General features: G+C 48.6%; 1 protein-coding gene across 5 annotated transcripts in view; it reads left to right on the forward strand.

Moving 5' to 3' along the window:
• Positions 1-26,657, forward strand: part of QSER1 (glutamine and serine rich 1) — a 187,358-nt gene that overhangs the window by 140,716 nt on the left and 19,985 nt on the right. For 4 of the 5 annotated variants that reach the window (XM_077288096.1, XM_077288100.1, XM_077288098.1 and 1 more), the window contains exons 7-8: positions 1,800-1,933; positions 11,502-11,716. In XM_077288096.1, the coding sequence (XP_077144211.1) occupies positions 1,800-1,933; positions 11,502-11,716 (349 nt within the window). The remainder of the gene's footprint in view (positions 1-1,799; positions 1,934-11,501; positions 11,717-26,657) is intronic. The other variant, XM_077288097.1, reaches the window with a different exon arrangement.

Genomic DNA, 26,657 nt, shown 5'->3' on the forward strand with positions numbered 1-26,657 from the left:
TTTGTTACTGTATATACACGTGTATAAGCCGAGTTTTTCAGCACAGTTTTTTTTGTGCTGAAAGCGCCCCCCTCAGCTTATACACAAGTCAATTGTCCCAGAAAGCCGTCAGGGGATGGGGTAGTGGCGGGTGACAGAGGCAGGAGCCAGCGGCTGTGGCTAAAGCCTGTGCTGCTGCTAAAGAAAAACGAATATTCATTTGTCTTAGGGTATGTGCACACGTTGCGGATTCCATTGCGGATTTTTCCACGCTGATTCTGCAGAATCCGCAGGTAAATCTCCCTGCATTTTACCTGCGGATTTTGTGCAGATTTCTCCTGCGTTTTTACACATGCGGATTCCTATTATGGAATAGGAGTAAAACGCTGTGGAATCTCCGCACAAAAAATTGACATGGCTGCGCAAAATAAACTGCAGCGTTTTCGCATGGAATTTTCCACACCATCTGCACTGCAGAACTTGTTTTCCATAGGTTTACATGGTACTGTACACCGCATGGAAAACTGCTGCGGATCTGCAGGGCTAAATCCGCTGCGGATCCGCAGCCAAATCCGCAGCGTGTGCACACTCCCTTATAGCGCACAGTGACACCCACAGCCGCTGGCTTCCAGAGGACATACTACTCGCCTTCCTGCACGCCCTCACAGCATCTCGTTGGTCCCGGCGCCCTCGCAGCATCTCGTTGGTCCCAGCACCGGCAGCTCTTCCTGTGCCGAGCGATCACGTGGCCCCACTCATTAAGGTAATGAATATGCACGCCTCTCCACTCCCATAGGCGTGGGAGGAATATTCATTACCTTAATGAGTGGGGCCAAGTGATCGTTCGGTACAGGAAGAGCTACTGGGACCAACGAGATACTGCGAGGGCGCCGGGACCAACGAACTGCAAGGGCGCATGGAAGGTGACTAGGATGTATTTTTGTTTTTTTAATAGGAACCATTCATACAAGCATAGGGGATAAGGAGCCATGCATACCAGGACAGGATGGGGAAGCCATGCATACCAGGACAGGGATGAGGGGACAATGCAACCCGGCTTATACTCAAGTCAATAAGCTTACCCAGTTTTCTGTGGCAAAATTAGGTGCCTCGGCTTATACTCAGGTCAGCTTATACTCGAGTATATACGGTAATTTCACCACTGTAGTGCTATCACTAATCCATGTTCCCTGGCCCTAGTATAATTCTACTTTTGCTCTTCATAGTGATTCTTCAGTCCAGCGCCGTCATCTTGTCACCGCAGCTTCTGACTTGACCGGATGTCAGAGGTAAGGGTCACAAGCTCTCAGTGTAAGTCTATCAGAGCCTCGTTGTAGCCTTGTTCTGGATCTCATAGACTTACACTGAGTGGTGACTTCTACATCGCCCAGCAGACACTGGAGTGATCCGGCAGGTCACAAATTACTGGAAACCGACCGGAGCGGCACCAGGAACAGAAGATGACGGCTATTGATAAGTACCAGACTAGGGGGCAGGGAACTTAATTAGTGGCACCACTCCAGCGGTAAAATAATAAAAATGCTGGAGTGGTGCTTCAAAGTGATGCATCAGTCATGTTAATGCTGTGATCTCTACTGTGTATATTTAGGCATGTAAATGTCTTGTGTGTGGTTTTATACTTCTCATTCTATGGGATTTTAGACCTCAGATTAATGTGGACCCACCAATCCACAGAATAAAGAGAAAAGTGTATGTCCTCTGCTCCAGGAGGCTTTTGTTCTGGGTGAAGGTCAGATAAATGTAAGTAACAATTTTAGTTGTGTCTCGCTGACTCTTTCGTGGTTTATTCTCTTGTACAGTACCTTGGCTACTTTGGAGATGCCAAAACAAAATATAAGCGGGTATATGTGAAATTTGTGGAGAACGCAAACAAAAAGGAGTATGTCAGAGTTTGCTCAAAGAAACCCAAGAGCAAGGCCCCTGCCATTCCCAGGTACTATAGCATTACCTTTGATATGTCATAATTGTGGTATAATATGTACGCTGTAGAGTAAATATCAAATATTTCTTGGAAATTTAGAGACTAAATAATGAAACCTTTGTTGTTTGGGGGGTTTGTTTTTTTTCTTTTAGCATTTTGCATTTTCAACCTCCATGTGCCACACATAAGAAAATTACAGGGGTACATACACTACCGTTGAAAGGTTTAGGGTCACATAAAAATTTCTTTATTTTTGAAAGAAAAGCACAGTTTTTTTTCCAATGAAGCTAACATTAAATGATTTAGAAATACACTCTATACATTGTTAATGTGGTAAATGACTATTTTAGCTGCAAACGTCTGGTTCGTAATGCAATATCTTCGTAGGTGTATAGAGACAATTTCCAACAACCATCACTGCAGTGTTCTTATGGTACTGTGTGTTTGCTAACTGTGTAAGAAGGCTAATAGGTGGTTAGAATACCCTTGAAAACCCTTGTGCAAGTATGTTAGCACAACTGAATACAGTTTCACTGATTAGAGAACCTATAAACCTGACCTTCCTTTGAGCTAGTTGAGAATCTGGAGCATTAAATTTGTTGGTTCCATTAAATTCTCAAAATGGCCAGAAAAAAAGAACTTTCATGTGAAACTCGACAGTCTATCCTTGTTCTTAGAAATGAAGGCTATTCCATGCGAGAAATTGCCAAGAAACTGAAGATTTCCTACAACGGTGTGTACTACTCCCTTCAGAGGAGAGCACAAACAGGCTCTAACCAAAGTAGAAAGAGAAGTGGAAGGCCCCGCTGCACAACTGAGCAACAAGACAAGTACATTAGAGTCTGTAGTTTGAGAAATCGACGCCTCACAGGTCCTCAACTGGCAGCTTCATTAAATAGTACACGCAAAACACCAGTGTCAACGTCTACAGTGAAGAGGCGACTCCGGGATGCTGGCCTTCAGGACTGAGTGGCCAACAAAAAGCCATATCTGAGACTGGGTAATAAAAGGAAAATATTAATATGGGCAAAATAACACCGACATTGGACAGAGGAAGATTGGAAAAAAATGTTATGGACAGACGAATCCAAGTTTGAGGTGTTTGGATCGCACAGAAGAACCTTTGTGAGACGCAGAACAACTGAAAAGATGCTGAAAGAGTGCCGGACGCCATCTGTCAAGCATGGTGCAGGTAATGTGATGGTCTGGGGTTGCTTTGATGCTGGTAAAGTGGGAGATTTGTACAAGGTAAAAGGGATTTTGAATAAGGCTTCTCACTCCATTTTGCAATGCCTTGTCCATACCCTGTGGACAGCACTTGATTGGAGGCAATTTCATCCTACAATAGGACAGTGACCCAAAGCATACCTCCAAATTATGCAAGAACTATTTAGGGAAGAAGCAGGCAGCTGGTATTCTCTCTGTAATGGAGTGGCCAGTGCAGTCACCAGATCTCAACCCCATTGAGCTGTTGTTGGAGCAGCTTGACCGTATGGTACGCAGAAAGTGCCCATCAAGCCAAACCAACTTGTGTGAGGGGCTTCTGAAAGCTTGGGGTGAAATCTCTCCAGATTACCTCAGCAAATTAACTGCTGGAATGCCAAAGGTCTGCAATGCTGTAATTGCTTTCTTCAAAGAATGCTCCCTTTGCAGCAAAGTTTGAAGGAGGAAATGATTTCAAATAAAATTCTTTTTTTCGAACCTTGTCAATGTCTGCACTATATTTTTAATACATTTGGCAACTCATTTGATTAATAAAAGTATGAGTTTTCATGGAAAACACAAAATTGTCTGGGTGACCCTAAACTTTTGAACGGTAGTGTACAAAAGTGCAAAGGGAAATAAACCTATGCCCGTGTAAAGCAAAGTTGTATTACAGCCCTCATGAGAGTTGTCACCCGATCACCTGGTACAGTTCTGGACAACAAAAGTGCTGGATTAAAAAAGGCCACACTGAGCATTCTTTGTTTTAGGAATAAAAAATTAAAACAAGGGGACCATTCCAAATCTTCCTCCTCTCTCTCATCCACTCCCCTCCTCCACCCCCCCACCCCCTAAAGCCACAAATATAGTATATTAATAGAATATTGCCCTAGACTGGTCACTTTTAGACACTTCATGGCTTTCAAAGTCTTAGAAGGTTAAAAGAAGTAAAAAAAAAAAAGACAAAACATATGCACAGCAAGTCATTTTGACATTGTTGTGCATATGTTTATTTTTGGGGGTTTGGGAGTGAGAAGGGGGGTTCCAGGCAGAATCCATCTGAAAAAGACGTCATGTGAACATACTCTTAGGCTATGTTCACACGTTGCGTTTTTGCAGCTTTTTTTAATGCACATTTTCAGCTGCATTTCACAGTACCAGCAAAGTCTGTGAGATTTAAAAAATCTCATGCATACACCTTTTTTTTTTCCTGACAGTTTTGTCAAAGAGCTGCATTTTTGCAGAATGCAGCATGTCACTTTTTTCAGCATTTCTCACCTATTGAAAGCAACGGGTATGCAAAAAACACTGCAAAAAATGCAGATATCTGGTCTTGCTGCGTTTTTGGTGCCAAAACCTGATGTTGAATCAGATTATTTTTTTTATGTACTAAACTTTATCAACATGCACAAAAGACAAATGTACTCTTGATAAAAACTAAGCAAAACCTTCTTTTTGTAAGCAGCTTAACACCTTAACCCCCCCACCACCACCACCACCAAAGCTTTTTGCAGCTTCATGAACAGGCCAAAATGTACAATTCTGACCAGTGTCACTGTATGGGGAAATGCTGTATTTTTCAGACTGAGACACTTTTTTTTTCCCTTCAAATTTTTGGAAGAAAATGAGGGGTGGGAGCTGCAGTGGCAGAGGAGCTGGGTCACAGGAGGCAGAAGCCGGCTGCTGCTGCTAACACCTGTGCCCGCTATTAAAGATGAAAATTCTCTGCTACCCACTTCCATAGTCCCTCCCACCTCTATTCGTTGAAGCCGGTACCGAGAGGTGGGCGGGACTGTGGGCATGGGGAGCAGTGAAAATTAATTTCTCTTTAATAGAGGGCTCACGTGATCGCCCAGCCGCTGTAGGGAGCCTGCGGCTAACAGTATGCCCACTATTAAAGAAGGTACATATTCTCTGCTCCACACCCCATAGTCCCGGGCGTGGGGAGCATTGAGTTTTCCGGCAGCTGTCCTCGAAGTGTAACAGCATGTCAGTGCCATGCGCTGTTTACAAGCTGAAATCAGCTGCTGACATCAGAACAGGACGCTGCGAGGAAGTGGAGGGAAGGTAAATAGAATAGTTTGTTTTTATGGGTACAAGCGTGATTGGGGGCCCTCTATACCAGGATGTGAATATTGGGCGTATATGCCCGAAAATGATGCACGACCGAGGACACTTTCACTCTGTCAGCACCATTGTAGTCTATGGCCCATCGGCACATACGCCTGAATTCTGTATTGGGCAATTTGAAAGCACCCTTACTAAACCTCTTACCTTTTTTTACCTTTTTTTTTCTCGGCCGCTTCATTTGGGGGGGACATATGTTATAGTCTACTGACGCAATGTTACATTCAAAATGAATATTGGCTCCTCCCCAGCAGACTAAACATTTGCTGCTAGCCACAGGCTTCCTCCATTTTGTAGTGTCAGTTGGAGGCAAGGTCTGTCTCAGACCTGTCTTAGTCGTTAGATGTTAACCGTCTTTTTTTTGTTTTTCCTCTGATTCATGTTGAGGGTAACAGGGTGCAATTGTGTGCTATATTTCACCCATGTAGTTACTATGTACAGGCTGTAATTGATGCAGTCTATCCTATCGTGTCAGTATGGCTGGACCTGAGTACCTTAACACACTCGGTGTTCAGGTACTGGGGTGGCTGTTCGTAAGCCAGTCAGCTCCTGCCTATGTAGCACATTTTTTGCATGGTGCAGAATATTGGATTTCGGGTCTTCAAGACAGGTGAGTGTAGCCCTGTTGCGATTCTGTGTTATCCCCCCCACACCATCACCACTACTTCTCCCCCACCCCTTCCTTACTTTTTTCCACCTCAACTCCCGGTTTCTTATGGTAGTTTGGGAGGGTGTGGATAGCTAGAACTGGGGTTCAATGGTTTGCACAAGAGGCTCGGACCTGTGGTACCCGGCTGCCAGGTCCTGTCTGTGGCTTGGAGTTCTGATGCGGTGCCATGCACGGTAGACAATTTGCTGGTGTACGGTGTGCTGTTTCGGTCTGTCCTGCTGGCCTTCAGGGATTACCTCCCTACGCTCTCTGTGCTGGGGTCGCGTGACTACTTTGGTCAGGTGCGGTGTATCGCGTGGCAGCCATTACTCGGCTGTGCGGTGGGCATTGCTGCTGCCATGGCAGAGATGTAGTTGAACCCTAGGGCACACTACTGGCCAGTCTGGTTCTCCATTATGCCATGGTCAATCTGCGTAGTCAGCCATCAGGTCAGACCCAGAGTCTCCCAGAGGTCAAGAGATCATCTTTTAAATTTACTCCTGCCAGGTGTTCACTTTGTTCTGGTGGTAAGCCCACTGGTGCCAGAGGAATTAGAGAAGTTGACATCTGACGGGCGCCCCCACTCCTGGTTGGGTGACTGCCTCCTGCTCTTCAGAGAGGCATGGCAGGGGGGCAGTCAGCGATTTATTGGTCAGAGAGTAGTAATGAAACTCTGTACTCAAAAGGATATGATGCAAAACCAGGTGAATTTATTTAGTCTGTGGATCAACAGCTAGTGGATAGTGTTCCGGTCCGCCTGGACCTTCATCAGAAAAATGCTGTACAAGAACAATTGTATAAAAAATCAGAAAGTAGACAATCAGAAATATCAAGAAACAGCAATAAGGCAAATCGTAAAAAGAAAATAAGGAGGACAACAACATATTTGTGTGGACTTACGGCTTAGTCGAAATGTTAAATCTGTGAAGCTACTGGAGTGCTTGGTAAGGAGTGGGTCCATGGACTGCAAAGCAAATAGAACAGTCAATAGAACTACACGATGCCAGTTATAAATTGAGACTCAAAGAAAAAAAGGGGGGTGTGGAAATGAAGACAGAGGAGGGGGACAAGGGAGTATGAGAGGGGGACGGGGAGACAGTTAAGTATGAGAGAGAAGGAATGTAAGTACTGGAGCATATAATGGCGCTATAATAATAATAATATAAAACTTGGCCGGGTGCTGCTGATTGAAATAATGGAAAATGACAACTGACCTGTGTTGTTGAAGTGGAAGATGAGTAGTCAATACTCATAGGGGATGACACTTTAAACTGGAAAAACCAGAAGGAAAGGGAGGGCATAAATGTCAATAGTATATTCCAGCATGAAACCACAGGACCTTAATGTTATGTTGCTGCAGTTAAGGAGAAAAGGTGTACTCACCGGTGTTGTCTCTTCTGGCTAAGAGAGAGTTTGTCGCTCTTCCGCGAAAATTTTTTTCAGATCTCGCCAGCCCCCCAGAATAAGAGCCAGTTTTGTTCAATATATAGCATCTCTCTTTCAAGCAGGAATAATCATGAGGTTTCCTCCTTCAGAACTCTTCAGAGGGTTCTACTCAAACCAATTCGTCATCCACAAAAAAGGATGGTTCGGTACAACTTATTCTGGATCTTAAACTGCTGAACAAATGTGTGCTGCTGTGTCATTTTAGGATGGAGTCGCTCCAGTCAGTCGCGTGGCATACATGGAGATCAGGGAGTTTCTGTCCTCAATTCAGGAGGCCTAACTTCATGTACCTGTCTTTCCAGCTCCCCAGCAATTTCTTCATTGCAGTCAACCAGGATCACTTTTAGTTAAGGGCTCTTCCCTTTGGGCTGACAACCGTGACCGGGGTGTTTAAAAAGGTTCTGGTCCCAGTTACAGCTTTACTCCAGACCAGGGGAGCTGGTGGTAATCCCCTACCTGGACAATATTCTGGTCAAGGCGCCTTCCTTTTCCCAGAATCTGGAGAGTTTGCAGATTGTTCTAGAATCACTGGGACAATTTGGATGGATTGTAAACCGTTTAAATTCAGTGTAAATTCCAACACAGCGGCTTCAGTTTCTAGGGCTTATGTTCAGCAGAGTTAAAGCTTAAATCTTCCTTTCAGAGGAGAATAGGCTAGCTCTGCAAAGTTCCGAAGCGGCCAGAGAGAGATTCTATCCGTTTTGCATGAGAGACTTGGGGAAGATGGTAGCAACGTTTGAGGCAGTCCTGTCTGCACAACTTCATTCAAGGCCCCTACAGAACACACTGTTGGCCTCTTGGGACAGGTCGTCACAATCTCTAGACTGTCCAGTCCTCCTTCTACTTTGCTGTCACCAGTCTCTCAGGTGGTGGTTAACGTTGCCCCTATTAATCCAGGGTCGCTTCTTCCGCCCCATCCAGTGGCAGGTTCTGAGCATGGATGCTAGCCTTATTGGATGGGGGAGCCCATCGTTCGCCACTTGTCGTTCCAGAATTCCTGGAACAGTCAGGAGAAACTCCTTCCAATCAATTTATTGAAGCTCAGAGTTGTCTAATGTTTGGCTCTTCTACATTGACTAGACCTGGTTCTAGGATTCCCCATCAGGATCCATTCGGACAATGCCACGGCAGTGGACTAGATCAACCGTCAAGGAAGGATGCAGAGTCCATCCGCCATGACAGAGGTGGTTGAGATACTGAAATGGGCAGAGAACAAACAAGGTTCATATACCCGGAGTGGACAACAGACTTCTTGAACCGCCAGCAGGTAGAGGAAAGACAATGGGCTCTTCACCCAGAGGTCATTGATGGGGCACACCAGATGTAGAGCTGTTGGCATCCAGATTAAATCATAAGGTACCAAAATTAATCTCAAGATCTCAGGATCCTCAGGCAGTCCCAGCCAACGCTTTGGCAATTTCCTGATCCCATTTCATCCTTTGCTTACCCATTTCCTCGTTTACCTCTTCTGCCCAGATTTCTCAAGGAAGGAAGGAGGGAGACCAGTTATCCTCATCTCACCAGACTGCTAGACCACCCTATCGTCCCACACTCCTTTGATCCGTGGAACCTTAAAGGGAACCTGACGCCACGAATAACAGTTAATCTGCAGGTTAACAGTGTTATGATGCTTTCCGACGCAGGGTTCTAGTCGCGGCAGGACGTTTTTGCAGGCAACGAAGCCTGAGCAAGAGTGGAGAATTTGGTATGAACAGTATATTATTTATTTTCCCACCCAACGGATAGCTTGAGGACATCCCGTGGTTTTCAATGTCCCCCAGTGAAGCTGCCTGGAAATTAAAATTTTTTTCAAATCTTTCTCTGTACTCTTGATTGGAGGAAACAGCATCCACCCTTATTTGCCCATTTAGGTGTGCATTTATGTTGTTTTTCTCTCTCTGGGTGTAATTCAATTATTTTTCCAAATGTTTTAATTTTTTGTTTTTTGCATCTCCTACTGCTTTTTCACAAAGCTGAGGGAGCCTGAAGCTAGAAAACGAGGTATACACTGCGTGCAGAATTATTAGGCAAGTTGTATTTTAGGATTATTTTTATTATTGATCAACAACTATGTTCTCAATCAACCCAAAAGACACACAAATTTCAAAGCTTAATATTTTTGGAAGTTGGAGTGGGTTTTTTTTTTAGATTTGGCTATCTTAGGAGGATATCTGTTTGTGCAGGTAACTATTACTGTGCAGAATTATTAGGCAACTTAATAAAAACCAAATATATTCCCATCTCACTTGCTTATTTTCACCAGATAAACCACTATAACTGCCCAAAATTTAGAAATAAACATTGCTGACATGCAAAAACAAAAAAAATAGTGACCAATATAGCCACCTTTCTTTATGATGACACTCAACATCCTTCCATCCATAGATTCTGTCAGTTTCTTGATCTGTTTACAATCAACATTGCATGCAGCAGCCACACTGTTTCGAGAGGTGGACTGTTTTCCCTCCCTGTAGATCTCACATTTTATGAGGGACCACAGGTTCTCTATGGAGCTCAGATAAGGTGAACAAGGGGGCCATGTCATTATTTTTTCTTCTTGGAGACCTCTACTGGCCAGCCACGCTGTGGAGTAGTTGGGAGGCATGTGATGTGGAGCAGTGTCCTGCATGAAAATCATGTTTTTCTTGAACGATACCGACTTCTTCCTGTACCACTGCTTGAAAAAGTTGTCTTCCAAAAAATGGCAGTAGGTCTGGGAGTTGCGCTTCACTCCATCCTCAACCCGAAAAGGTCCCACAAATTCATCTTTGATGATACCAGCCCATACCAGTACCCCACCTCCACCTTGCTGGTGTGTGAGTCGGAGTGGAGCTCTCTGCCCTTTACTGATCCAGCCTCTGGCCCATCCATCTGGCCCATCAAGTGTCACTCTCATTTCATCAGACCATAAAACCTTTGAAAAGTCAGTCTTAAGATATTTCTTGGCCCAGTCTTGACTTTTTATCTTATGTTTCTTGTTCAAAGGTGATCGTTTTTCAGCCTTCCTTACCTTGGCCATGTCCCTGAGTATCGCACACCTTGTGCTTTTTGTTACTCCAGTAACATTGCAGCTCTGAAATATGGCAAAACTGGTGGCAAATGGCATCTTGGCAGCTTCACGCTTGATTTTCCTCAATTCATGGGCAGTTATTTTGTGCCTTTTTTGCCCAACACGCTTCTTGCGACCCTGTTGGCTATTTGCCATGAATCGCTTGATTGTTCGGTGATCACGCTTCAAAAGTTTGGCAATTTCAACACTGCTGCATCCGTCTGCAAGACATCTCACAATTTTGGAGCCTGTCAAATCTCTCTTCTGACCCATTTTGCCAAAGGAAAGAAAGTTGCCTAATACTTAAGCACACCTTATATAGGGTTTTGATGTCATTAGACAACACCCCTCCTCATTACAGATGCGCACATCACCTGATTTACTTAATTGGTAGTTGGCTCTCAAGCCTGAACAGCTTGGAGTAGGACAACATGTATAAAAAGTATCATGTGACCAAAAAAAAAACTTGCCTAATAATTCTGCACGCAGTGTAGTTTCCTGGGAATGGGACAATTTTCATTTAAAATGTGATAAGTGTTTGCCCTCAGGTGGCAGCAGACTATTCCATGGTTCTGTGTCTTCCAATGAAGACTACTGAGAGACCTATTATACGATAAGTGCCAAAAATATTAATTTATTAACATTCTGTTAACGTTTCGTGATGCTTTCTATTAACAATATCATAAACATTTGCTGCAAAGTGTTTTGTTTTGTTACATGTTTAAGCGTTTTTGGTTTCGTAGGCTAAAAAAACTCAACACTTAAATTCCCATTGATGTTTATTTTTTAAGTATAGTCTTTAGAGCAGAAAAAGCCTGAAGGCTGCTCCACTTGCGTCTTTTAACCACCCGGTGTTTTTTGGAAACCTTAATTGGTTAAAAAAAACTCTATTAAAAAAAAAAAAAATCCTAAAAATAGCAGGTCCTTTTTCAAAAGAAATTAATAGGAAGACTCTTTCAAGTGTATGAGGCAGAGTCTCTCAAAAGAAGTTGTGTGAATATTCCCTTATGGCACCCAAGTTACATGCCCTTATGTGAACAGGTGATGGTGACTGGCTTCTGTTCATCCAGCTACTGGCTGTCTGACGTGCTTTGTTCTTGTTATAGTAGGAGCACTCATACCAAGGTCAATCCAAGTAACAAAGCATCCACCGAGACTCCTCCACAGAAAAATGCCCCTCCAAAAGTCGTGTCTGCAAAACCAAAAGCCAAACAGCCAAAGACAAAGGCTGAACCTCCACCAAAAAAAAGGAAACAGTGGAAAGAGGAGTTTTCATCTTCTCAGTCAGACTCCTCGCCAGACATGCAGAGTGATGAGGAAGGTAAGGAAAGGGGGAAAGTCGAAACATTGCCTGCCCCTTAAATAAATTTATTAGATATTTTAGTTTGTTTCCGCCTCTTTTTTTTTTTTTTTTTTTTTATCTGCATGAAACAAAATGCGAAAGCCTCAACAAGCAATTAGCTGCTATTGATTTTTCCTATATGGTTACTAACACCTGGACTATCCTGTAGGCGAAATTCCTAATCCATTCATTGGATATCGATGTGCTGAGACCAGCAAGTGTTGCAGAACTGAACCCAAACTTCATGTGATTGTCCCATGGATCATATACAGTGGGGAAAAAAGTATTTAGTCACCAATTGTGCAAGTTCTCCCACTTAAAAAGATGAGGCCTGTAATTTACATCATAGGTAGACCACAACTATGAGAGTCAAAATTGAAAAAAAACAAATACAGAAAATCACCTTGTCTGATTTGGCAAGATTTATTTTGCATACTATGGTGGAAAATAAGTATTTGGTCACTTAAAAACATGCAAGATTTGTGGCTCTTATAGACCTGTAACTTCTTCTTTGAGGTTCCTCTGTCCTCCACTCATTACCTGTAGTAATGGCACCTGTTTGAACTTGTTGTCCGTATAAGACACCTGTCCACAACCTCAGTCACTCTCCAAACTCCACTATGGTGAAGACCAAAGAGCTTTCGAAGTACACCAGAAACAAAATTGTAGTCTTGCACCTTCTGGGAAGGCTGAATCTCCAATAGGCAAGCAGCTTGGTGTGATGGAATCAACTGTGGGAGCAATAATAAGAAAATAGAAGACATACAAGACCACTGATAATCTCCCTCAATCTGGGGCTCCAGGCAAGATCTCACCCCGTGGGGTCAAAATGATCACAAAAACTGTGAGCAAAAATTCCAGAACCACATGGTGTTTGCTAGTGAATGACCTGCATAGAGTTGGGACCACCGTAGCAAAGGCTACCATCCGTAACACACTACGCCGCCAGGGACTCAGACCCTGCAGTGCCAGACGTGTCCCCCTCCTTAAGCCAGTACATGTTCGGGCCCGTCTGAAGTTTGCTAGAGAGCATTTGGATTATCCAGAAGAGTATTGGGAGAATGCCATATGGTCTGGTGAAACCAAAGTAGAATGGTTTGATAGAAACAAAACTCGTCGTGTTTGTAGGAAACAGAATGTTGCATCCGAAAAACACCATACCTACTGTGAAGCATGGGGGGTGGCAACATCATGCTTTGGGGCGGTTTCTCTGCAAAGGGACCAGGATGAGTGATCCGTGTACATGAAAGAATCCCAAGCACACGGCCAGGGCAACAAAGGAGTGGCATCGTAAAGAAGCATATGAAGGTCCTGGAGTGGCCTAGCCAGTCTCCAGATCTCAACCCCATAGAAAACCTTTGGAGGGAGTTGAAAGTCCGTGTTGCCCAGCGACAGGCCCAAAACATCACTGCTCTAGAGGATATCTGCATGGAGGAATGGGTCAACATACCACCAACAGTGTGTGCCAACCTTGTGAAGACTTAGAAAATGTTTGACCTCTGTCATTACCAGCAAAGGATATATAACAAAATATTGAGATGAACTTTTATTAATGACCAAATACTTATTTTCCACCATAATTGGAAAAATAAATCTTGCCAAATCAGACAGTGATTTTCTGGATTTGTTTTCTCAATTTTGACTCACATAGTTATGGTCTACCTGTAATAAGCAGGCACTGGGATGCAGTAACACAGATGCTGCAGAGCAGGGATAAACTATATTTAATTATTTAACAGTGGGAAAACTCACAGGGAGATAGTAGGATAAACATAGAGTACAAAGGTAAAACTGAATAAACGTTGGTTAACTAAACAGTCTCTTGTTGAGGGTTCCACTTATCGTGACTCTGTAGCCTGTCACCATCAAAAGGCACCGTGAATGGCAGAATGTCGGCGGTGTTCGGTGTAATGTCTGCTGGCATCCCCACCTAGCACACGGTCCTTCTTCTGGTGGCAGCGGGCGGTCTCTGGTTCTGCGTTCAGTCCCTAGTCCATATACTTGTGGAGTAAGAGAGTAGAGCTCCCCACAAGATTCGTCTCGGTGCCGGTCTCCTTAAGCAGCCTCTGTGACCTGAAGGGCTGCGCTGCTATGTTTTACCCGGCGTGCGCCCCTCTGGATATCGACTGACACCCAAAAGACGTCTGTACTGCGATGCTCCATCGATTGCACGCTCCCCTGCGCACCCGCCAGTTTCGGTGAGTCCCTCACTATGCTGCTCTTTCTCTTCACGCCGCGCCTGTCGCTCCCCTCTCAGCGTTTGCGTTCTGTACCTCATCAGCGTTCTGGTGGGAAGGCCGCTTTCATTGCCACGCAACACATTTTACCTCACACTGACTGGCCACACCCCTTTAACCCTAATTGCTGGCTCACTCCGGCTGCAATCTCGTTCCCCCTAGGAACAGGAGGTTCGGCCCCAGCAGTTCCGGACCCAGCGCTTCAGCAGCTCTGGCAGCCCGGTCTTCCCTTCTACATCCCCGCCTTCCTTTAGCTTGCCATTCTACGTGCGAGAGCTCTTTCACAAGTCATTTTCACTTCTCAACTTATTGGATAATTATTTGCCAGATAAATTAATATTGCTTGTAACGGGCGGAAGGCACTCCAGCTGTGGTTTGCTCTGACCAATGTAGTTCGGGCTGACTTGTGGATGGTAAATAGATGCTCTGACCCGGTGGGTCTACTGCTTTAGCAATTTCCAACGTGTGCGACTCGGTGTTCATCTCCCCAGGGTAGGGGGTAGGCAGCACATCATTGAGGTTTGGGCACGAAGCTAACACTCCCTCTTCATTGAAGTTGGGGACCGGAGCTGGGAGCACCTCCCTGGCTTTTGACAACTCTGTGTGGAGTCCGCTCCTACCAGCTTTCCAATTTTCCCCGGGGCCGCTTATTCCAGACCATGACTCCCCCGGGTCTCAGAGCTGTCCCGCGAATAGGTGGTGCTTCATGGTGCTTAAAGGGAAGGTCCTACCAGTTTGTTTTTTGTGAACTTAAGCTTAAAATAGTAATTTAAAATGTATTAATGCAATTTTTGCACTGTTTGCAAACATTTCTATATGAAAAATATATATTTTCTTACAAATATACATATTTACCACTAGGAGGAGCATTTTCCATTTTAGACCTCAAGCAGCTATAGTGAGACTTACCAGCTTTACTGTTAGCAGCAAAATTGGGGCAGTAACTGCTGACATCACCATTTCCCTCCCCTTTTGGGTGATCTAGTATCCCTGGGGCAGAATGAAAAGTAGCATCACAGGGCAGTGCCATTTTGTGTGTGACTGCCCTGTGATCTGCTATCACAGCAGTTACTGTCTCTCTCCCATCAGTGTCTCTCACCCAGATAACATGATCCTATCACTGCTCTCCACAGTGCCTGGCTATTCACTGCAGACCCACTGCTCCTTATCTTATGAAGGGATTAATCACAGCTCCTGCTGGAGCAGCTGACAACTCCTGTTCAGATAATGGTACACTGTTCCTCCTTGATGTCTCTGCTATTTTGCCTGTACTTTTCTCCTGCATTTTACTCCCCTCAGCAGTCAATCTGGAATCTGTTGTGCTGGAAGCAGTACTGCTTATGTTAGAAGCAGATCTGTGGGCTCCATGAATATGGCAGCAGAACACTCCCACTACTGTGAATTGTGCAGCGCACAGAGGCGTGCCCAGTTCACTGCTAATGCAGCTGCCATGATAGAGAGAGGGTCAGTGGTGGTCTGTTATGACACTAATAGTGTCCTGCTGCTGCTGTGAAAACAAATGTCAGCCCCCAGTGCCTTCTTTAAACTCCTATAACACACAAAATGTTTCAAATGCATTCAAAACTTGGTTATAACAGCATGTTATGCTACATTACATTGATTTATTAATTATCTACAAACGTGGTACCCTCCCTTTAAGTTCCTGAAACTTCATCTGCACCAGTCTACCGAGAGTCTGCAATCGATGCCAATGTTCCTTAACCCAAGAGGACACCCCTGTCAGTGGGTAGGCCTCCTCCGGGTCCAGTACCAGCTCTGTAATCTCTCGTCCTTTTCGCCCAAACAAGGTGTATGGCGTGAACCCGGTCGTGCTGGGCACTCTGTTGTTGTACACCCATACCGGCTCTGCCACAAACTCAGGCCACCGTTTCTTCCGGTCTTCTTCCAAAGTGCGTAACATCTGGATTAATGTTCGACTTAAGTTCTCACAGGCCCCATTTCTTTGAGTTTGAGGGTGATGGGGAGTAGCTCGGGACTTCCCAATTCGATACAAACAGTGTAGTTCTTCCACAACTTGCCCCTGGAAGCAGGAGCCTTGATCGGAGTGGATTCTTTTCGGGCAGCTGTACACGCTGATGAAATCTCAAGATAGCCTGTGCAGCTGATTCTGCAGTCTGATCTCTAGTTGGAGTTGGTGAATTGATCCATCATCACCAGACAATGTTCGTAGCCAAGATGTGCTGGTCCTATAGTCAGGTAGTCAATCAAGACTTACAAAGGGGCGGAGGTCACAATGGTCTGTGTTGGGGCCCGCTGTTCTGGGGGTTTAGCCAGCTCACATCTTCTGTACTGTTGGCACGCATCTTCCACCACATTCCTCAGTCGTGGGTGATACACCACTCTCTGTAGCCACCGGAACGTTTTCTCTGCACTGAAGTGAGCCCTTCGCTCATGAACCTCGGTGGCCACCATCTTGATCGACTTCTTCGGGACCACTACTTGGCAAGTGACTCCCTCTTCTCGCAACAGTTGCATCTTCTGATATAACAATCCATCTCTCAAGCAGAGTGATTTCCATTGTCCTAGAATTGGCAAGGCGCCTGAGGACAGCACATTCCTCTCGCTCCAACTAGGAAGTTGCTTCAATGCCTCCCACTGTCGCAGTTGAGCAGTCTCCTTGTCCATCTGTTGGAGTTGGATCCATTCATCTCTGGATCGCCCCAGTATCTGATCTTCACACTCTTCCTCGATCTGTCCCTATGTTGTCACCCACGAGGTGGACAGGTTTTGGAATCCAGGAATCTCCTCCGCCTCAAGCTCCTCATCTCTGTCAAGGCTAGGACATTCGTGTCACCCTGGAGAGGGCGTCGGCATCAGTATTCTTGGCCTTGGCCCTGTAGACAATCTTGCACCAATACTTCACCATGCGAGCCACCCATCATTGCTCCAGGGCCCCTAGCTTTGCATTCTCGATGTGGGCTAAGGGGTTGTTGTCCGTTCTCACCAGAACCTCTGATCCGGATAAGTATTTCGAACTTCAGTCATGGCCCATACCAGGGCCAGCAGCTCCAACTTGTAGGAGCTATAATTGTCCGGATTTCGCTCTGAATCATGTAGAGACCGGCTCACGTTGGCTATCGCCCGTTCTTTTTCTTCTTGTACCTGTGACAGGACTACTCCCAGGCCATGTAGACTCCCGTCTGTGTGAAGGATGAATTTCTGTGAAAAATCACCATAAGCAATTATGGGGGCTTCAATGAGGGCCATTTTCAAGAATCGAAAGGCTGCTTCTTGCCAGTCTCCCCACTGGATGGTCCCGTTCTTCAAGCTGGCTGATACTTCATTCAGCAGCTCCAGCAAGGGGTTCGCTATATGGGTGAAGTTTTTCACAAATCGCTGGTAATAGCCAATAAGCCCTAGGAGAGCCCGTACATCTTTCACAGTCTTCGGAGTGGGACATTCTTGTACCGCCGCCACTTTCTCTTGTGCAGGTCTTAATCCTTCACTTGACACAATATGCCCAAAATACTAAATTTGCTTATGGAAAAGATGACATTTCTGTGGCTTCACCTTCAGGTTATGATCAACACTTGTTCTAGCCGCTGTAGGTGCTCCTCAAATGTGGACGCGTAGACGATGATGTCATCAAGGTAGCCTTAAAATTCAAATCTCCCAAACATCACTCCATTAAGTGCTGGATCGTCCCTGGAGCGTTAGTCAGACAAAAGGGCATGCGATTGAATGCTCAGAGTCCCATGGGCAGCACAAATGCTGTTTTCGGACAGTCATGTTCTGCCATTGGCACCTGCCAGTACCTGTTGGCCAGAACGAGGGTGGAAAAATACTTCGCCTGTCCCAGGGCAGAGAGGGACTCCTCAATTAAGGGTAAGGCTACTTTCACACTAGCGTTTTTTTTGCATACGTCGCAATGCGTCATTTTGGCGAAAAAACGCATCCTGCAAAGTCGTCTGCAGGATGCGTTTTTTCCCCATAAACTATCAGCAACGCATTGCGACGTATTGACACATGTCGCAACCGTAGTGCGACGGTTGCGTCGTGTTGTGGCGGACCGCCGGCAGCAAAAAAACCTTACATGTAAGGTTTTTTTGTGCCGACGGTCCGCCATTTCCGACCGCGCATGCGCGGCCGGAACTCCGCCCCCACCTCCCCGCACCTCACAATGGGGCAGCGGATGCGTGGAAAAACAGCATCCGCTGCCCCCGTTGTGCGGCACTTGCACAGTATACGTCGGGCCGACGCAGCGCGACGGCCCCGTACCGACGCTAGTGTGAAAGTAGCCTAACAGATAAGAATCCCGCACAGTGCAGGCATTCAGCCGCATATAAACTACACAGAACCGCAGAGTCCCATCTTTTTTTCTTTCTTTTTTTTTTTTTGACTAGCACAAAGGGAGCCGCCGACGGACTCTGACTCTCGTATTAACTCCACTTTGCAGCATATGAGCCAGCATCTCCTTTACCTCCTTGTACATCTGGGGGTATATTTGGCGATATCTCTCTGATTGGTGCGCACTCCCGGTAGGAATTTCGTGAACGACTGTCAGAGTGCAACCAGAGTCCTCTTCATGGCGGGCAAAAACTTCCTGCTAGCGCTCCAGTACATCCTCTACATACTGCACTTTTTCAGGTGACAGTCCCGTCAATTCTGCCCGCATCCGGTCTAAAATTCTACGACCTTCTTTCTGGCTGCCAGGCGGAGACTCCGATGTAGCTGTAACCGCTAGAGTCCAGGGATTCCCTTGCCAGTTTTACTACTTCGGGTGGCATTAGCTTCTCCGGCATGCCCAGGATCTGGGCCATATCACTCTTGGGTAAAAGAGTGATACTGTCGGTCCCCAGGTTGATACACATTACAATGTTGCCAGCTTGAACTGTGGCTAATATTCGAGCGACGAGCAACCCAGGGGGGTATTTGGTCAATTGCTGCTGGTTCGATCTGCACCTCCACTCCCTCCAGAGGAGTACAAGCTCGCACTGGCAACGTGAGTACTGTTTGGCCGGGCGGTAAAGTAATCTTGGCAGCCGCCGGCACCATCACCAAGACTCTTCTGTCTTCCGACATTTCCTGGGCTTGAGCTGCTCGAATTATCTTCTGAAACACCGTCCGTTGTGGGGTTTGTTGGATGCATTGGTTCAAGAAAGGTCCCTGCGACTCACTAATCAGTAGTTGTCCCATCTCCTTCAGCACGTTCATCCCCAGAGTCATTACGGGTCCACTACCAGCATCTCCTGTGACCAACACGACCCCCTTGTGGCCTACATCCTTCCTGCATACTTTAATCTCAATCCAGAGCACTCCTGCGACTCGAATGGGCAACTGACTGGCCACTGTTTAGTCTTATTACTGGTCCCCACTCTGGCCGCGAGACCTCCGGAAAGTGTTGTTTGAAGTAGGCTTCCAGCAGAGTAGTCACTTGTGACCCGGTGTTGATCAAGCAGTGAACAGGTCGCCCATTCACTTCGACCCAAACTGTTGGGCTCACAGAAACTATATTTTCGGGACTTCTTCCAAATTTTTCCCTGGGTTGGATAATGCTTCCAGGCATGCTCAAATGTAAAAACAGGATCCGTCACTGGATTCCTGCATTTCAGTGACCGCTGGATCCCTGCGTTCATAGGCTCCCATTCTGTGGAACAACGTATGACGCAGGAGGCGTCCTGGCACGTTTTTCCACTGCAGACAAAAAACGTTCCTTGGAACGTTTCTTCCAAATGACGGGCCGTCAAGTTCCGCAGGATCCAGTGCACGACGGACGAAACGTGTGGCGATATGTCGCTAATACAAGTCTATGTGAAAATGCAGGATCCTGCAAAATTTTTTTCTCGTAAAACGACAGGAGCTCAAAGGCGGAAGTGTGAAAGAGGCCTTAGCGTTACCTTTCTATACCTCATCAGCGTTCTGGCGGGAAGACTGCTTCCATATGCACGCAACCCATTTTACCGCACACTTACTGGCCACGCCCCTTTCACCCTGGTCACTGGCTCGCTCCGGCTGCAATCACGTTATCCCCAGGTACAAGAGGTTCGGCCCCAGCAGTTCCAGACCCAGTGCTTCAGCAGCTCTGGCATCCCGGTCTTCTCCTCTACATACCTATGATGTCAATTACAAGCCCCTCTCATCTTTTAAAGTGGGAGAACTTTCACAATTGGTGGCTGACTAAATACTTTTTTCCCCACTGTAAATGTTGAATTTAGACCTAAAAATACTTTTTCATTATAGTGCTTTGGCACAAAGCACTATATTGTTATTCCATCGTGGTAAACTTCTTCTTCTTATAGTGCTTTGGAACAAAGCACTATACTGTTATTCCATCGTGGATAACTTTTTCTTCTTATTATAGTGCTTTGGAACAAAGCACTATATTGTAATCCGATCGTGGATAACTTCTTATTATAGTGCTTTGGAACAAAGCACTATACTGTTATTCCATCGTGGTAAACTTATTATTATTATGGTGCTTGAACCTCCTAGGTTCAAGCAACATATTGTAATCCGATTTCTTATATTTTATTATTATTATTATTATTCTTCTCCGCGTTTTCTGCAATTAATGCGGCCCGAACCGCTCGGCGCAGAGACCCCGTTCAGGCGGCGTTTCGAAGGCCTCGGTGGGGACAAGTAAGTGCGCCCCCGGCCCCGTGTGCAAAAGTAAGTGCGCCCCCGGCCCCGTGTGCAAAAGTAAGTGCGCCCCCGGCCCCGTGTGCAAAAGTAAGTGCGCCCCCGGCCCCGTGTGCAAAAGTAAGTGCGCCCCCGGCCCCGTGTGCAAAAGTAAGTGCGCCCCCGGCCCCGTGTGCAAAAGTAAGTGCGCCCCCGGCCCCGTGTGCAAAAGTAAGTGCGCCCCCGGCCCCGTGTGCAAAAGTAAGTGCGCCCCCGGCCCCGTGTGCAAAAGTAAGTGCGCCCCCGGCCCCGTGTGCAAAAGTAAGTGCGCCCCCGGCCCCGTGTGCAAAAGTAAGTGCGCCCCCGGCCCCGTGTGCAAAAGTAAGTGCGCCCCCGGCCCCGTGTGCAAAAGTAAGTGCGCCCCCGGCCCCGTGTGCAAAAGTAAGTGCGCCCCCGGCCCCGTGTGCAAAAGTAAGTGCGCCCCCGGCCCCGTGTGCAAAAGTAAGTGCGCCCCCGGCCCCGTGTGCAAAAGTAAGTGCGCCCCCGGCCCCGTGTGCAAAAGTAAGTGCGCCCCCGGCCCCGTGTGCAAAAGTAAGTGCGCCCCCGGCCCCGTGTGCAAAAGTAAGTGCGCCCCCGGCCCCGTGTGCAAAAGTAAGTGCGCCCCCGGCCCCGTGTGCAAAAGTAAGTGCGCCCCCGGCCCCGTGTGCAAAAGTAAGTGCGCCCCCGGCCCCGTGTGCAAAAGTAAGTGCGCCCCCGGCCCCGTGTGCAAAAGTAAGTGCGCCCCCGGCCCCGTGTGCAAAAGTAAGTGCGCCCCCGGCCCCGTGTGCAAAAGTAAGTGCGCCCCCGGCCCCGTGTGCAAAAGTAAGTGCGCCCCCGGCCCCGTGTGCAAAAGTAAGTGCGCCCCCGGCCCCGTGTGCAAAAGTAAGTGCGCCCCCGGCCCCGTGTGCAAAAGTAAGTGCGCCCCCGGCCCCGTGTGCAAAAGTAAGTGCGCCCCCGGCCCCGTGTGCAAAAGTAAGTGCGCCCCCGGCCCCGTGTGCAAAAGTAAGTGCGCCCCCGGCCCCGTGTGCAAAAGTAAGTGCGCCCCCGGCCCCGTGTGCAAAAGTAAGTGCGCCCCCGGCCCCGTGTGCAAAAGTAAGTGCGCCCCCGGCCCCGTGTGCAAAAGTAAGTGCGCCCCCGGCCCCGTGTGCAAAAGTAAGTGCGCCCCCGGCCCCGTGTGCAAAAGTAAGTGCGCCCCCGGCCCCGTGTGCAAAAGTAAGTGCGCCCCCGGCCCCGTGTGCAAAAGTAAGTGCGCCCCCGGCCCCGTGTGCAAAAGTAAGTGCGCCCCCGGCCCCGTGTGCAAAAGTAAGTGCGCCCCCGGCCCCGTGTGCAAAAGTAAGTGCGCCCCCGGCCCCGTGTGCAAAAGTAAGTGCGCCCCCGGCCCCGTGTGCAAAAGTAAGTGCGCCCCCGGCCCCGTGTGCAAAAGTAAGTGCGCCCCCGGCCCCGTGTGCAAAAGTAAGTGCGCCCCCGGCCCCGTGTGCAAAAGTAAGTGCGCCCCCGGCCCCGTGTGCAAAAGTAAGTGCGCCCCCGGCCCCGTGTGCAAAAGTAAGTGCGCCCCCGGCCCCGTGTGCAAAAGTAAGTGCGCCCCCGGCCCCGTGTGCAAAAGTAAGTGCGCCCCCGGCCCCGTGTGCAAAAGTAAGTGCGCCCCCGGCCCCGTGTGCAAAAGTAAGTGCGCCCCCGGCCCCGTGTGCAAAAGTAAGTGCGCCCCCGGCCCCGTGTGCAAAAGTAAGTGCGCCCCCGGCCCCGTGTGCAAAAGTAAGTGCGCCCCCGGCCCCGTGTGCAAAAGTAAGTGCGCCCCCGGCCCCGTGTGCAAAAGTAAGTGCGCCCCCGGCCCCGTGTGTGGAAAAGTAAGTGGCACCCCTGGTCCCGTGTGTGAAAAGTGCTGCTGTAAAGCTGGCAGCGCTGTTCAAGCACCATGTATTTCCTTCAGGAAATGCCCATCTAGTTATAGTGCTTTGGAACAAAGCACTATACTGTTATTCCATCGTGGATAACTTCTTCTTATTATAGTGCTTTGGAACAAAGCACTATACTGTTATTCCACCGTGGTAAACTTCTTCTTATTCTTATTATTCAGTCCGCACGTAATGCGGCCCGAACCGCTAAACTCACAGACTCCAGTGAGGTGTCATTTCGAAGCCAGCGTTCCTGAGAGGTGTGCTAAGTATTTTTCGTGTCGATCGGATTTGTAGTTTTTGCGCAATTTGTGTTTGAAAAAAGTCTTTCAATGCGTTTCAATGGAGAAATTTTCCTATACGTTTATAATGGGCTGGTTTCTGAGGCAATTTCTAAAAATAACTGCCACCTGGCTGATTAGCTCATTGATATGCGCAGTCAGACACAGTTACTATGCCAACTCCTATGAAATCTACATCAGCTCACCAGGTCACAAGTTTTGTCAGATAATATCAGCTCTTAAAGTGACAGTACAGCACAATTCCAAACCACTATCCGTAGTCTTATGATTATTAGACTGTGGCCCGATTCTAACTCATCGGGTATTCTAGAATATGCATGTCCACGTAGTATATTGCACAGCCACGCAGTATACAGTGCAGAGCCGCGCAGTATACAGCGCAGAGCCGCGCAGTACACAGCGCAGAGCCGCGCAGTACACAGCGCAGAGCCGCGCAGTATAAAGCGCAGAGCCGCGCAGTACACAGCGCAGAGCCGCGCAGTACACAGCGCAGAGCCGTGCAGTACACAGCGCAGAGCCGCGCAGTATAAAGCGCAGAGCCGTGCAGTACACAGCGCAGAGCCGCGCAGTACACAGCGCAGAGCCGCGCAGTACACAGCGCAGAGCCGCGCAGTATAAAGCGCAGAGCCGCGCAGTAAACAGCGCAGAGCCGTGCAGTACACAGCGCAGAGCCGCGCAGTTTAAAGCGCAGAGCCGTGCAGTACACAGCGCAGAGCCGCGCAGTACACAGCGCAGAGCCTTGCAGTACACAGCGCAGAGCCGCGCAGTATAAAGCGCTGAGCCGTGCAGTACACAGCGCAGAGCCGCGCAGTACACAGCGCAGAGCCGCGCAGTACACAGCGCAGAGCCGCGCAGTATAAAGCGCAGAGCCGCGCAGTATAAAGCGCAGAGCCGCGCAGTACACAGCGCAGAGCCGCGCAGTACACAGCGCAGAGCCGTGCAGTACACAGCGCAGAGCCGCGCAGTATAAAGCGCAGAGCCGTGCAGTACACAGCGCAGAGCCGCGCAGTACACAGCGCAGAGCCGTGCAGTACACAGCGCAGAGCCGCGCAGTATAAAGCGCAGAGCCGTGCAGTACACAGCGCAGAGCCGTGCAGTACACAGCGCAGAGCCGCGCAGTACACAGCGCAGAGCCATGCAGTACACAGCGCAAAGCCTCGCAGTATAAAGCGCAGAGCCGCGCAGTATAAAGCGGAGAGCCGCGCAGTACACAGCGCAGAGCCGAGCAGTACACAGCGCAGAGCCGCGCAGTAGACAGCGCAGAGCCGTGCAGTACAGAGCGCAGAGCCGCACAGTATAAAGCGCAGAGCCGCGCAGTATACCGCGCAGAGCCGTGCAGTACACAGCGCAGAGCCGCGCAGTACACAGCGCAGAGCCGCGCAGTACACAGCGCAGAGCCGCGCAGTACACAGCGCAGAGCCGCGCAGTACACAGCGCAGAGCCGAGCAGTACACAGCGCAGAGCCGCGTAGTACACAGCGCAGAGCCGCGCAGTACACAGCGCAGAGCCGCGCAGTATACAGCGCAGAGCCGCGCAGTACACAGCGCAGAGCCGCGCAGTACAGAGCGCAGAGCCGCGCAGTATAAAGCGCAGAGCCGCGCAGTACACAGCGCAGAGCCGCGCAGTACACAGTGCAGAGCCGCACAGTACACAGCGCAGAGCCGCGCAGTACACAGCGCAGAGCCACCCAGTATGCAGCGCAGAGCCGCGCAGTATACAGCGCTGAGCCGCGTAGTATACAGCGCAGAGCCCCGCAGTATACAGTGCAGAGCCCCGCAGTATACAGCGCAGACACGCGCAGTACACAGCACGGACACGCGCAGTACACAGCGCAGAGCCGCGCAGTACACAGCGCAGAGCCGCGTAGTATACAGCGAAGAGCCACGCAGTATATAGCGCAGAGCCGCGCAGTACAAAGCGCAGAGCTGCGCAGTATACAGCGCAGAGCCGCGCAGTATACAGCGCAGAACGCGCAGTACACAGTGCAGAGCCGCGCAGTACACAGCGCAGAGCCGTGCAGTACACAGCGCAGAGCCGCGCAGTACACAGCGCAGAGCCACGCAGTATACAGCGCAGAGCCGCGTAGTATACAGCGCAGAGCCGCGTAGTATACAGCGCAGAGCCACGCAGTATACAGCACAGAGCCACGCAGTATACAGCGCAGAGCCACGTAGTTATACTGCCCAGTCACGTAGTATATTGTCCAGTCACATAGTATACTGCATATCCCTGTTAAAAAAAAAAAAAGAATTAAAATAAAAAAGTTACATACTCACCTCCTGGAGCGGCCGGTATCTGATGGTTGTTGCACCTCCTAGAGCGGCCGGTACACGATGCTTGTTGCACCTGGAGTGGCCGGTACCCGATGCTTGTTGCGCGCTCCGGTCCCAAGAGTGCATTGCGGTCTCACGAGATGATGACGTAGCGGTGTTGTGAGACAGAAAGACGGAAGTGCCCTTAGATAATTAGATAGTAGATTACCCCGCTCACCAATTCGGAACCCGAGAGGCCCGGCCCACCAAATCGGACCCCGAGGGGCCCGGCCCACCAAATCGGACCCAGAGTGACCCCGCCCCCTAAATCAGACCCAGAGTGACCCCGCCCACCAAATCGGACCCAGAGTGGCTCCGCCCACCAAATCGGACCCAGAGTGACCCCTTCCACCAAATCAGACCCAGAGTGACCCCTTCCACCAAATCGGACCCAGAGTGACCCCTTCCACCAAATCGGGCCCAGAGTGACCCCGCCCACCAAATCGGACCCAGAGTGACCCCACCCACCAAATCGGACCCTGAGGTGCCCAGCCCACCAAATCAGACCCTGAGGTGCCCAGCCCACCAAATCGGACCGAGTGACCCCACCCACCAAATTGGTCCCTAAGGTGCCCCGCCCACCAAATCGGACCCAGAGTGGCTCCACCCACCGAATCGGACCCAGAGTGGCCGCGCCCACAGAATCGGACCAAAAGTGACCCCGCCCACCGAATCAGACCTAGATTTACCCCGCCCACAAAATCAGACCCAGATTGACCCAACCCACCAAATCGGACCGCCTGAGGGGCACCCAAGTGTGAAAGTCTTGCAGGGGCAGCCCGGGCACCATTCCAAAGCACTATCTGTAGTTCCTTCAGGAAATACCCATCTAGTTATAGTGCTTTGGAACAAAGCACTATACTGTTATTCCACCGTGGTAAACTTCTTCTTATTCTTATTATTCAGTCCGCACGTAATGCGGCCCGAACCGCTAAACTCACAGACTCCAGTGAGGTGTCATTTCGCAGCCAGCGTTCCTGAGAGGTGTGCTAAGTATTTTTCGTGTCGATCGGATTTGTAGTTTTTGCGCAATTTGTGTTTGAAAAAAGTCTTTCAATGCGTTTCAATGGAGAAATTTTCCTATACGTTTATAATGGGCTGGTTTCTGAGGCAATTTCTAAAAATAACTGCCACCTGGCTGATTAGCTCATTGATATGCGCAGTCAGACACAGTTACTATGCCAACTCCTATGAAATCTACATCAGCTCACCAGGTCACAAGTTTTGTCAGATAATATCAGCTCTTAAAGTGACAGTACAGCACAATTCCAAACCACTATCCGTAGTCTTATGATTATTAGACTGTGGCCCGATTCTAACTCATCGGGTATTCTAGAATATGCATGTCCACGTAGTATATTGCACAGCCACGCAGTATACAGTGCAGAGCCGTGCAGTACACAGCGCAGAGCCGCGCAGTACACCGCGCAGAGCCGCGCAGTACACAGCGCAGAGCCGTGCAGTACACAGCGCAGAGCCGCGCAGTATAAAGCGCAGAGCCGCGCAGTACACAGCGCAGAGCCGCGCAGTACACAGCGCAGAGCCGTGCAGTACACAGC

The sequence above is a fragment of the Ranitomeya variabilis genome, chromosome 2, assembly GCF_051348905.1.
Source record: "Ranitomeya variabilis isolate aRanVar5 chromosome 2, aRanVar5.hap1, whole genome shotgun sequence".
In the NCBI taxonomy this organism is placed as follows: Eukaryota; Metazoa; Chordata; class Amphibia; order Anura; family Dendrobatidae; genus Ranitomeya; species Ranitomeya variabilis.